The sequence below is a fragment of the Melospiza melodia genome, chromosome Z, assembly GCF_035770615.1.
Source record: "Melospiza melodia melodia isolate bMelMel2 chromosome Z, bMelMel2.pri, whole genome shotgun sequence".
NCBI lineage: Eukaryota > Metazoa > Chordata > Aves > Passeriformes > Passerellidae > Melospiza > Melospiza melodia.
The window spans coordinates 19,019,514-19,033,846 of record NC_086226.1 but is presented as its reverse complement, the minus strand read 5'-3'; the positions used below and the strand labels follow the sequence as shown (position 1 = coordinate 19,033,846).

At 35.8% G+C, this 14,333-nt stretch overlaps 1 protein-coding gene across 1 annotated transcript in view; it reads left to right on the top strand.

Annotated features, from left to right (window-relative positions):
* Positions 1-14,333, top strand: part of ADGRV1 (adhesion G protein-coupled receptor V1) — a 275,529-nt gene that overhangs the window by 216,023 nt on the left and 45,173 nt on the right. The window contains exon 87 of the mRNA XM_063181284.1: positions 11,354-11,511. Coding sequence (XP_063037354.1) covers positions 11,354-11,511 — 158 coding nt within the window. The remainder of the gene's footprint in view (positions 1-11,353; positions 11,512-14,333) is intronic.

Below are 14,333 nucleotides of genomic sequence, written 5' to 3'. Positions count from 1 at the left end.
CCTCTTTAGCCTATGCTTAATGTATGATAAGTATAAATAACAGAATGATTACTCAATGCTACCATTTTCATGATGTTATTACTCAAAGCACGTCTGAAAAAAAAGGTTGCTTTCTGAAGGCTTGGGGCAGGGAAAAGTAATGCTTTGGATGCTCCTGTAGCTATTGTATTGGAGCACAAATTGCCCTTTTCAAAAGAAACTACAAAAAGGAAATCTTTGCTGATGAGTTGTTTTAGAATTCTTGTGTCTTATGCCAGTCTTTAGAGAGAGATTGTCTAACCAGCATCAGGATGCAAGACATACTAGCAGTGACAATAACGTTTTTGGTAAATGCTATTTTGGGTATTTGTTAAAATAAATACTGCATCGTTAGACTGGAGCTTTACATGTGGTTTTCATCCTTGGACATTGGTAGGATTACTCTTCTGTTTTGTAGTTTGGATTGTGCAATATTTTAGTTGATAGCAGCTATAAATAGCAAAAAAGTATATTAAGAAAGCTAGAACTGGAACTAGACAAATTCTCTGTATATGTGCAGGTCCATATCTTGTCCGTCCAATGCCTGTGCATACCTTGCAGTTATTGGTAATGAAGAGAAAGAAAAGGAAGGGCAAAGGGGAGAAAGCAAAGGAGAAAAGGAAAGGAGAGAAGAAAAGGAGTAAAATTGAGGAAATATCTACAGTGTGAAAGAGGAAAGCTCAGCTGATCTTCATTCTAGGCTTAACTCTCTATTGCCTAGGAAATGTTTAACAAGTCTACCAGAAAATAAAGCTTAGAACTGAACCTCAGAGGTTACATTGGAAAAAATGCTTTAACTAGAGAAACAAGATCTGTCTGACATTTTTCGTTGTAAGGCATATGATTTAAGTATTTATTTTGTGGGTTTTTTTCCTTCAAACATTAGCTCTTGGGCTTGAAAGTATGTTTCTAATTTTTGTTTGGTTACCCTTCTAAGGTGCCCAATCCCGATCATTTTCAGTTTGCTAAATACAGCTAATCCCTCCTGTGACTACTCTGATAGCCATCTGCCAATACTGATATAGTTTAAGCTCTCCAGCTTGTGTTTTCCAGCAAGCAAAATATATTACAACATGGGGTATTCTAATTTTGCTTTTTGTCTACTTGTAGATTGCCAGTTCCTTGGCTACTTATAGTTTTCCTGTAATTGTCCTTTCCTATTAGCAAAAACACCACAAACTAAACAAACCAAAACACATCAGAAATATTTTTTCCCATGTATTCAGAACAGAGCATATGTATAAGACCTCTGGTAGCTTTCATAGCTCTAGTGTGAACATTTTTCATTCAATTTTTGATCTTGAATTTTGCCAAAAGCAGACTGTACTGGTTTTGACTGGTGCAGATGTAATTTTCTTCATAGTAGCTAGTACACAGCAACTGTGTGTTTTGATGGTTTTTCTGTTGCTGCATAGTCCTTACCCTAAGTCTGGGTCTTTGCAGTGTTTCATTTAATTGCTCTGAGGAGCTGCACAGAAAGCTGTGAGGAAGCATGGCCAGGACATGTAACAACAACTGGCCAAAGGGATATTCCACGCTATAGAGCATCATATCCAGTATATAAATAGGGAGAATCACCTGGAAGGGTAATTGTTCAGGAATGGGCTGGGCACCAGTCAGTGGTGATGTATGCTTGTATACTGTATTCCTTGTTTCTTCCAGGTTTGGTTACTATCTCTCATTCTTCTTATTATTGTCAATATTTCAATTATTAAATTTATTATTATCATCACATTGTTGTTATCATCATATTCAGTATTACTATATTATTTTATTTCCATTATTAAATAGTTCCTAACTCAACCCACAAGGCTCACATTTAAATTCCAATTCTCTCTACTGAGAGGGCAGGTGGGGAGAGTGAGCAACTGATCCTTACCTGCTGACTAGGATTAAACCACAACACAGGTTCAGCATGCCACTGTGAGGTATTTATAAGACTGATTAGAGCAGAATATTTACCTCATGTGTGTTGCAGAGTAGACAATTTTTTGTAGATCCAAATATGACCTTTACTTCTTTGGAAGAGTGTAAAATTACAACTCCTGTCATTGTTAATGTGGTCCATAGTCATTTCCAGATTCTATTCTGCAAAAATAAAACTAGCTAGTGAGTTCACTAGGTATGCAGTGTGTTTTACATTATTTTCCTTGTATTGCCTCCTTTGTAATTTATATAGTGTAAGAGGTCTCAAGTCCATTTATAAAACAAACCTGTAAACTTGTGAAATAATGAAATTAAATTTGCCTGATGTATTCTGTTGTCCAAAAAAATCTTGATAATGAGATGAAAACTTTAGCATGTCTCCTATTTTTTTTTGTTTCTGACTTTAGTGAAATATTAATATATATCTAGCAATCTCAAATTCTGCACTGTATTCCAAGACATATTGAAAAAGATTGTCAGTGGTTCTCAGGTTTTCAGAATTCTTAGATGAAATGTTTTAAGGAATAATTACTTTAAAGTGACCTTCAAATATTTTTCAACATTGGCCTTGATGAAACATATAGTTTTTGCTTGTGTAGTAAAGCTCATAAAAGCCTCCAAATAAATGCTAGATCACCTTTCATTCTCCAAGGCACCCATAAAGCATATCAAATTGGGCCACACTCTTTAATTCAGTTTCACTCAGTTTGAAAAAATGTGAAGTCTTTTTCCAGGGTGTTGCGTGAACTGTTGTTAATGTGTACAGAAGACTGTGTGAAGCTGACTGATGAGTACAAGTCTAAATTCATGTGCTTTTGCTAGTATGAATATTTTTTATAATGTAGAAATCTCTAGAATCTTGCCTACTGTAGAAACAGAAATTTCTTTCATCTGGCTTGAATTTCCTCAAAAACTAATGACTACCATCTCAAATGATACCTGTGATAAACTTAGCATACCCTTTCCTTATGGTTTTCTCCACATCACTTCATAGATGCATAAGCTTTTCTCTAAAAAAAAAAACAACCAGCCAAAAACCACAAAAAAAATTAAGCAAACAGAAAAACTCCAAACAAACAAAAATCCCCAAACAACACAAAATAAAACACACACACACACACACAAAAAAAAAAAAAAAAAAAAAAGAACCACACCAAAAACGCACGCCCCCTGCAACAAAACTGTCCATGTTTCATTCCCTGTCAGGGAAATGGAAAAATAAAAAAGAGAATTAGAATACTTATTAGGAAGAAATTATTTTTTGTGAGGATGTTGAGACACTGAAACATATTCTGGAACACATTGCCCAGAGAAGCTGTGGGTGCTCCATCCCTGGAAATGTTCAAGACCAGCTTGGATGCAAATTGGAGCAACCAGATGTAATGGAAGGTGTCCCTCCCCATGGCAGCGCAGTTGGAACAAGATGAGCTTTAAGATCCCTTCCAATGCAAACCATTCTAGGATTCTGTGAATCTGTTGTTATATCATTGTTTAATATTTTTATGAAAAAGGATAAATGGTACAACATAAAAGAAAGTAGCGTGGAACTCCATAATCTATCTGATCAGGTTGATTCATCAGGTTAAATAGGCTTTGACACTGCAAGAGCCAATATGTTTATCTCCTTGTAAGGTTTGTCCACCACTGACTTGGTCTCAAACAGTTGTTAAACCCGTTTTTTTTTTTCTGGGTGCCATTTTAAAGTAAATGAATATTATTCTTGTTTTCCTGTAAAATGATTTGCTGTAAAGGTTAATGTCTCAGAACACCAGATGTTTGATAGTTAAGGACACTTGTAATTTTTTGCCACATTTAGCCTTTTATAGTTTCAAGATAGTCAAAAGAGATTGTCCGTGGAATTCAATTCAAGGCAATGCAATAATGGAATTAAACCGTTCTTATTGCATTGAGCAAATTTAAAATTTTACAATTGTAAATCTTTTTTGCTCAGAAGGGGACAAAAAATGTCAGTCCTTCAATTTTTAAACAATTGTTATTTTCTTAGCAATGTAGTTTGTTATTTATTTTTGTTTTCCATTTTTAATATTAATTATGTAATTGTGCTAACAGTAGTTCCAGTAGACATGTTATCAATTTTTTCTTGTGTTTCCTTTAAAAGTATTAGGGAAAACAAAGAGAAAGAATGGCCTTCTCATACCATATGTAGCTGAAATACCTCTCCAGATTTTAGGAATTGTGATGTTTTAAGAGATCACAGAAGACTTTACAAAAACAATTGAAGTGCCAAATAACATGCTTCATCCCCTTTAGAGGAAACTGCTTTAATAGATTTGAGGGGGAAAAAAGGAAAATCAAGGTAAAACAGTGATTCTGGCTGGCCAATAAGTGAGGTAATTTTTATTAATTTATAGATTTAAATGTATATGATTTTCTAAAGTTACATCTTTTCCAAGGGGAAAGATATGTCTTAATTTCCCCTAATCTTTCTGTGTTTGTTGTATTTGAAAGTAGCAATTTAAATTAAATGAACACCTGCAGTAGTCATCAATGAGAACATTATTTTGTATACTAAAGCTATTTCTCATCATTCTAGGCCTGAAAAAAACAACATATGAATTAAATGTCTTATTGATTTGTATTGCAGGAAAAATAGCTGCTTAGTTTCAATATTATGTTTTTTCCAGTTTATAAAATGATTAACAAGTAATTACATACTAGTATAGAATTATACCCTGGAGGAGAAGCATACTACAGACAATTCTTTCTAAATGTATTTTTAGCCTCTTTCATGGAAGAGACCTTTCACGGATACAGACATACAAAGAGCTTTTGAAAATATGCTTTATGTTCTGTTCTGTTCTGTTATAAACATTTGAGATGGAAATAAAGTACTGTTTAAAGTATACCATGCATGAAATAAGAGACTGGGAGGATACAAGGTGAAGTCTGGAAGACAATGAAATTGAATAAGTTTAGATAGGAGTAGTGCAAGAGAAACCAACGGGAATATCTTAATGTCAAAGTGTTATGATCTCATTATAAGATACTTCTGGCCAAATCAAGGTGTTAATGAGACCACATGCTGAAATCAGTAGTACAGATTAAATTTAACAGTAAATGTGAGGTAGAGAGATAGGAAAAAAGAGGAAAGTGAGAGGGATAGGGGAGGAAAGAAATAGAGTGAGAGATTAAGCAGAAGATGAAAAGATATCATTTTTTGTTGCTGGAGGTACCACTTTTATACAGTCTGAGTTTGGGATATCCATGGGGCATAGATGCAGTTTCCTCAGCTTTGGCTGACATGTGGATCCTTTCTCACAGTTTTCACCATGTGTTTTTTGGTTTGTTTTTTTTTGTTTTTTTTTGTTTTTTGTTTTTTTTTTGTTTTTTTTTGCTCAGATAATTCTTATGTCTCCACAGTCTGTACATCAGAATTTTGCCTGGTATTCTAATTCCAGATCTTCACCTTCATTAGGCCTGATGTTAATGTCTTCCTGTTTTGCCATCTGTGCTTATGCCAAATTCCATTGTTGTGGCTTATCTTATGGAGACAGTGTCCTGGGCTAGGTGGCTGCATTCTTTGAGCCCTCACACCACCCCATGCCTCAAATACTGTCTTCCAGGGACTTTTCCTCAGTTTGTGTTTTCCACGGGGGTGGTGCATACATAGAAAAGACGAAGAGAAAAGACAGAAGCAACAGAAATAATAATGTCAGTAATAATAAAATGTACAACAGCTGTTCAAATAATTAAATATACAAATCCAACTGCAATCATCAACCCAGTTCTCAATAGACACAACTCCCAATATCTGAATCCCAACTATTAGAATATGGATCTTAGCGAGGTAGTCTTAGGGTTAGAGTGATTGAGAAAATTCTGATGTCTGATTAGCCATTTCTGTGGCTCAGCCTTTTCAATTGATGGTATTGCGAATGGCAATAGTGCATTCAGTTTCTGTGAGATTTAACATTCCATATATCCCTTGTTCTTTTAATATAACATATCTAATGCCAACTGACTTTGATGACTGACTGTGATTTGTGGCTTCACAGAAACTGCCTTTGTGACAGGGACTGAGAGAGGGATAATATTCAAAGCAGCTTTCTAAGAGCTTCCTCCTGAACTGTAACTCTGTCACCAGTGTTTATAAATACACCAACACTGTTCTGTTGGGTAGAGGGAGTACTCCAAGACTTCCCAATGACTCACAAGCTTTGTTCACACTCCATTTTGGGGTCTGCATGTCAAAAATCAGGTTTCAGGCACAAAGGTGAAATGACAATTACTAATTTGCCATGCTCCAGTCTCTCCCAAGGCTTGTCACATACATTGCTTCTAGCAGGAGAGAACCCCAAGAGGACACAGTGCAACAGATGGATGAGTCTACTATCAGTGCATGGATTAAACCACTTTATTACATTTCCATTTGAAGCAAATCACACATCTTAAACCAAATACTGTTTGGAAATATTTCAATTTTGTGTTTAAATTATAATTCCCTGGATTATGGAAGTGCTCAGCTCACAGCCTCTACTAACCAGAGTCAGAGAGATGCTTCTTAACTGTGCAACAGGCACAAAAGCATTACTGACTCAGATGTGTGTAACCCTGAATCTTTGGGCTTCCAGCTGGGAACAAATGTGTCTAAGAAAAGCGTGGTTTAACCCTTCAGCTGCTGTTTTGTGGAAGTGGGGAAGAAACTCATTCTTTGCTATGAATGCACTGAACTGACTTTGTAACGCCATTTTTGACACTTGTTAGAATTGCAAGTTAATATCTGGTCATATCTGGTCCATTACTGAAGGCATGTACCTGCCACATAACATTTCCTAGGACCCACTCGTGCTATGGAAAAACTACCTTAAACCAAAAACCTATCTTTTGTCCCACTATATCTGGGGCACATATACTACTGATCCATTCTTAGCTTTGTTCAGGAGAATTAAATTCCTGTCATGTCCTTCCTGCTGATGAATAGTGAAATACACAATTTGAGCAGATGGATGAGATTACTATCTTGCATGTTAGACCAGCATGCAGAGTTAGGGTCAGTCACTTTTCATCAGAGTATCCCCAGACGAATCCAAGTGATGTACCACAGTGGCTTGTCTTGCAAGTTCATCTGTCTATCAGCTACATTTGGGACTTGAAATTAGCCACAGAATTACACAGCAAGTGTTGATGTTTAAATTCCCTACAGGGATATCCCAAACAAATACACATGTTACGTATTATGACAGGTATTTTCTAAGTCAGCCAAAACTCAAGGGGATGACCAGGTCTTGCAGCACAATTGATGATTACATTTGCACACTGAAACAAGTGTAAATGGGTTTGTTCAGGATGTGTCTTCATGTATTTTAAAGGCTTCAAAATAGAGTTCTTTCTCAACCACATCAGCATATAGTTGGAGAAATTTTCTTAGTAATGACAGAATTACAGAATATTCTGACTTGGAAGGGACCCACATTCCTGTCCCACTGGGTAATTCTGCACACCATGAGAAATTAAGTCTTAGCACACAAAGTTTTCATACAAAATATGAAAAAGTTCTCATATAAAAAAAAAGACTCTTATATAAAAAGGTTTTCAGACAAACGCATCTTCAAATTGAGCCTATACACAGTTCTCCAGAGGATAGATTAAAGCTCTGTTGCGATTTAATTTTGATACATAACAAAAGCTGTTGATAGAGTCATGTGAAATTAATTCCCTTTCAAATTTAGTTGTTTTTTTCTCTTTTTTTTTTTTTTTGTTGTTATTGTTTTTTAATTTTATTTTCAGTGGCAAAATTGCTCTCATTACATTCCTTTGCAATTACTATTGCAGGAAATTGTATCCACGAGTTGGAAGCATGCGTGGTCCACAGTGCACTGTAGCTACCATGTTGATTGGAATAGATAAAAGAGGTGAGGTGAGGTTAAAATAATCATGCTGGAAAACCTAAGAGTAGATCTGTCATATTAATGTGAGAATACAGGTATTTTGAAAAACAGTTACAGGTCTTGATAGGTGGTAAAAGGCTATTCTGAATTTTATCCATGAGCTAATTTTAGTCCATGGCTGTCGATCAGTCTAATTTAGGAAGGGAGACTCAATTATTTCCTATGTCATTTTATCTTTTGTTTTGTTAAAATTGTTTAGGTTAGTTATTAATTCTTCTGAGGTTTCTGAAAAATTATGCCAAGTCATGATAATAAAAGCCTTCTGGGGCAGAACTTGCAAGGTTAATACATGTTTGCATGATTCCAATATGCATAAAGTCTTGAACCAACTCTCATGCTAAATTTGGTAGAATTTTCTAATTCTCAACTGGTAGAAATAAAAGAATACATGCATGAGATAAAAGTAAAAGCTTTTCCCACGCCATTTATTTTTTTAGTAAAAAGACAAACTCGGCAAAAATCAAAGTAATAAAACATTCAGTGTTTTTCCTTATGTAATCTTACTAATAATTGATCTCCCAACAAGTTCCTGTCAATTAAAACACAAAAAAATCACAAAAATTGGTAAACTAAAAATACAAGCAATTATGGAGGCCAATTAAATGTTCCATCAGTTTTTGTTATCAGCTTTCTATACAAAGGTACTTATCTCAAGTTCCTGTTCATGGCTTTTCTCATAGGAACAGTGTTTTGAGACATACAATTGCATTAGTTAACAGAGAAATTTATAGCAATCCAAACAAAATTAGACATCAACAAAGTCAATGATCAAAACAAAGTGGTCAGCACAGAACCAAAGTTGAACCCTCCAGTCAGATAACTGGAGTCAAAAAGGGCAAGACTTATGGCAGCTTGGGACAAAACCTAAATAGCTGTCTTTCCAGTGCTAGACGAGACCTAAGCCGGGATCAAAAATTCTCTAAAGACTGAGGGGAGAAAAATACATTTTGATAAAAGGAAGTGTTACGAGGAAGTCATGGTATCTCTATGATAAAATGGGAACTGAAGAAGCTAAAAGTGGTGGTTTTCTGTTGGCTTTTTTTTTTTTTTTTGGCTGGTTGGTTGGTTGTTTTTTTGTCTCTCTTGCAGAAGGCAGTATTTCAGTGGATAGATTTTTTTGATTGGTTGGTTGGTTGGTTGTTTAGTTGTTTTTTTTGCTATCACTCAAATCCAAAACTAAATACTTAAAGAAATCTAGTGCCTTAAGCAAAAAAAAAAGAAAAAAGGAATTTGCTGGAAAGCTAGGAAAGGAAATTACTGCAGGAAATAATGCTCTTCAGACAAATAAGTTTTATAATTATGTAGTTTTTTTAAGCTTCTACATCAGTCTTGCAGGGCCTTTTAAAGTAGAGTAGTTGTGTTCTGAAACATCAGCTTAGCTGATATTTTGGGGTATTTTTCTAATATTTCTATCCAGTGCTAGGAATATGCAGTACACAGTATTCCATGAGACAGATGTGTCACAGTAATGGAATAATATCTGTGTCCCCAGTATTAAGTACAATAAATAATTGCAGCTGGTCCCTTTAATGTTATCCGATATGATATCTGTAATAAAATGTATCTGTCAACATATGTCATCATATGACTATATATGAATAAATCTTACAGCATGATGTGGTTGTCATTGACCTGCACACCATTGCTTCAAGAAAAAAATTCAAATTAAGCTTTGAAGATTAATATGGCTTTGTGTATTTCTTTACATAACTTTCCAGTATATTTTTTAGAGTAAGTACCAAAGGTTATTTGTAAAAGTGATCCATCTTTGTGGGTTTTCATTTTTATACAACTTTTTTAAACAATATAAAGTAGTGTTCACAATAAAGTTTCAAAAACTCTGGTAGACTTTTGGAGTGTGTATTATCTTTGACATACAAAAATTCATCAAGTTGAAAAAAATACAGACTTGAGAACTTAAATATGATTTTATAGAGGATTATTCTTGTGTTAAGATTCTTGCCTTCAGTATAATCATTAAATGCAGCATAGGTTGTAGTGATATGATTTCATTTCTTAGTGCTAATTGTGCCAACTCAAGAACACATTTGGGAAAAAAAAATAACTTTCATACCTAAGAAATAATAAAAATTAGAAAAATTAAATGGATGGGATGTTGTGTTCCATATCAACCATGTTGAGAGCAGGTCAAAGGGGATGTTCCTGGCCCTCTGCTTAGCACTCATGAAGTCAGTCCTGGAGTGCTGGGTTCAGTTCTGGTCTTCTCAGTACAAAAGGGACGTGGACAGACTGTACAAGGTCCAGTGAAGGCCACTAAGATGAGCAAAGGACTGCAGTATCTCTTCTATGAGGAAAGAAACAAACACTTTGAATTACAATGCAGAGTTCCTACTTTCCCTGATGCGTACTTATTCAGTTATCAGATGATATCTAAGCTTGGTGTCTGACTGAGCTTCTACATTCTGCAGAGAGCTGTGAAAGGTATCTAGATTGTACTGGAAATTATTTTTGGGATTCACTGAGTATGCATGACTGCTGTTCTGAAAGATACAACGCAGGATGCAATCTTGACTTTATGGCAGTATATGAAAGTATACCCAAGCAAATCCAGAAGGTTTATCCAACCAGGTATGTCAGTGAAACATGTACCTAGGCCTCTCTCAGCATCAATGGTAAGCTTACTTAGATGAGCTGATCTAAGAAACAGAAGGGCTGTAAGTTACACCCTCTTAATAGGGATGGCAGTGGTCACATAGTCGCTAGACATACTGACTCCTGCGCCGTCCCTTGGGCTGCTCTGTTGTGCGTCATCTGTAGAGTGGGTCAGTGGCTATAAAGCCCATACTGGTCTCCAGGGAGAGCACAGACAACCCTGATCTCTCACACTCCTAGAGCTCTCTTTAACTATCATCTCCTTTTTGTTCAAGTCATCATTATGTATGCATTATTTGACTCTTTCAGGGATAATTAATATTGTTGACACATCTTTAAAAATAATTATAGCAAATAAATGAAAACAGCAAGGAGAGACTGAACAACTGGGGGAAAAGAAAAGGGAAGGGAGTGAGCGTTTGGTTTCTGTGAGCAAATGACTTTAGAAGGAATAGTTATGTTGTCTTTAGGACTTGTTCATTTATTTTAAAAATATATTTTTCAAAACCTAATTTGTGCTTTCAGGAGCTAAGTATAGAAAATTTCATAATGTCCTTTTAGAAATTGGTGACTAAGAATGATCACTTTAAATGAATATAGAAGCATGTAATTTGTTAAAATACAATATTTTTCATTTCAAGTTTATTTTTTTTCAAAATTGGTTAAGCTAAATATAACATGCATACTGGAAGAGCAAAAGCTATACTTAAGTTATAATGATAAGACCCAACAGGACAGAAAGGAACTTATCAAGTTTACTCTGGGAACAGAGTTAAAGAATTTGTGGTTTGTAAAGCACATCCTTTTTCAAAAATATTCTACTTGTAGTCTTTCAAGGTGTCTCTTATGCTTATCAACAGCATTTTTTTTCCATTTTTTTCCATCAGGTGTTTCATTCCAAATGCCTATGCTGCTCTCTTCACTGCTGCTCTGGTGCCATTAATGTGCCTGGTGGTGGTTTTTGTGGTGTTCATCCACGCCTATCAGGTGACTCCTCAATGGAAGGCATATGATGATATTTTCAGAGGAAGAACAAATGCAGCAGGTATGATTTGTCGGCAAACAAGTTGTACTTTTGAATGGTAGGGACTGTTCTTTCCAGTTCAGAGAACCCCACCTGTAACCATGGTTCAGTAGATACCTACGCACTTACTTTAAGATTACGCCTGCTAATGTTGTCCCTTTGATGTCTGTGAAAGTACATTGATGATCAAAGCTATGTATGCAGATGCTTAACTGTCTGAGGGAATTAAAAATATGTAAAACCTAGAACAAGAAATTAGTATCACTGGCTTTGTGACTAAGTTTAGTCTACCTAAATATAAGACCAGAAATAAAGCATTGCCCTGCTTGGATCACTGTGTCCCCATGCTAGATTTTGGCTCGAGGTACTGAACATCCTATCCCAGGGTGGGCTGGGGCTGCTCAGGTGCAATGATTGCCCACTTGCAGAGCATGATCACCTATGGATGCAGGCTGTACCTCCTGCTCAACCCCAGGTGATGGGCACAGCTTTGGTCATTGTGTTTTGCTTTATATGTTGTGGCTGTGAAGGCAAGCACACGTGCTCTGTGCCCTGGACTATTTGGAGTTAATGCCTTTGTTTTGATATTTCCTATGCTACTTGCAACTAAAACGTGCTTGAAAGGAAAAACCTCTCTTGTGCAAAACAGGAAGTTTCAGTCGGCCTCCGCTATCAGAACAATTTCAACTACAATGTTCCCAAAATAAAGTTGGTGCAGTTTAGACCAATATTTAATAATAATAGGACACTCTGTGGGAAGCTTAGAATATTTCTATTATCTTCACAGTATTTTGTAAAAAGAAAATGAGCTTTAAAACCTAATGCAAATAATCTTTTGATAATTGGGGTACAGAGATATATTCCTTTCTTGAGAAAATTATCATAAATATTAAGTATGTACAATCTGAACATTTCTGCAAATATTTATGTCCTTTTTAATGATGCAAAGTTAGCGTGACTAAGATCTGTATGAATTCAGATAAGGTCTGATGATATCCAAGACCTTAGTTGCACTCTTTAATTTCTCTCTGATATAAATGCACAGAGGTGGCTCCTCTTGTCAGTCTTTCAGTTAATTTATTTATAATGAAATTGTAATTGTGCACCTGCAAGGCAAACTGCTGTTTTGCTACCAAAGAGCTTTTGTAAGCACAAATGAAATACTGCATATGGTGACAGTGAGAGCAGGTTGGAGATGGGCTGTTTTAGAGAGAAAAACAAGTTGTGTCCTGCAATTTATGGTGGCTTAATTGTATAAGGGGACTCCATGTAGCTGTGTTTATGATTTAAGCTTCTAGAGAGAAAATATGGTGATTTCTTCCATTTGCAGCATTACCTATCACTACATAACACAGTATGAACTGTTGATTGGATCTCTGCCTTTTTTGACTGAATATTTGTCTTCTGAAATTAAAGGTGTTGGTAGTATATTTACACAGCTTTAATGTCTTCTGGATATATTGTGCTTGAGGGAAAGGCAGTTTGCCGTGGTAAGGCCTAGTTTCACTTATAAATCTTGAATCTTGACATTTGCTCAGCTGACTCCATTTTCTTACAAAATTCCTGGGAGCTGCTCCTGCTTCTGTTATTGTAGCCACATAAATGGCTGCTTTGGGAAACATTTTTCACATCAGTAAATTTGTCTGCAGTCAGTTTCATGATGGTATTTTACTTTTGAAACATAGAAGAGGTCTTGGATTATACCTGCACCGAGTTCTGACTTACGAGACACTATGTGTTAGGAAAGCCTATTCGTAATGTTGCCTCCTAAAGTTGCACAGACATACAGTATCTTTTCTGTTTTCTTTTGACAATGAATATGCCATAAAATATGAATATGCCATCTCTCTGTTTCATCCAAAACCAGAGGAAAGGTGGAGCCTCCAAGCAACAGTTTATCTATGCCTTAGAGAATTCAGGACAGAAGACATCAGTTGCTCTTCCCTTTTCTACTAATACATCCACTCCCTTATAGACAGCCATCATGTTGTTCTTCTACAGCTATTTGAATAAATTCTGTAAATTCTGTAAAACATCTTACTGAACTTAGGTAGTAGCATGGTGGTTTACTACTTTTTTCTGTCCTATGAGCAGAGTTTGTTACTACCCACACTAAAGGAGACTCCTGTGTATTTTTTCTTTCCTGAGAGCAGAATAACAATGCTGGGTTTCACCGTACATGTTTAAAAGAAAACATTTGGTAGCTGCAAAGATGATCTGTTTCTAGACAGATAAATATTTTCTTGGAAAACTATAGGGTATAATTGGAGGGTCTATTACTTTTATTTGTACAATGCACTTTTTAAATTGTACCTCCTTTTCTGTCATGCATATATTCTTCCTAGGTACCCTTAAGTAAATTCTTACCTCTTGTACCCTATTCTGGTAGTTTCAAGAAAATACCATAGCCCAACTATGGTATAGACAGCTAGCCCAGGAAAAATCTCTTTTAGTGATTGGTGCCAATTCCTTTGGCAGTGGTCTGTGATCTTCCTAGGTGTTTATACTCTTTACTGTGACTAGATTATCATTGTAAAAGAATATGATTAAATCAAGGTTTTAGTGTACAATAAACACAAGTAAATAGGCTAGCCAAACCTTAATTTGAGCAATATGCACACTTCTCATTACCCTGTCTGCAGCAGCAAATATGTGAGTTTTCCCTCTCATGCCCTTTTTTACTGTTCCAGAATTTCTGTTACTGGTCATGTTGGTTTTCATGGTGATGGATATAGTTTACTTAGCTCAGAGAATTTTCCTTGACAATAGAGGGCTCAAGAAAGGGCAGTGGGAGAGTCAAGAATTAGTTATCTCTTAGGGCAGTCAGCTTTTCCTTCTCAAAA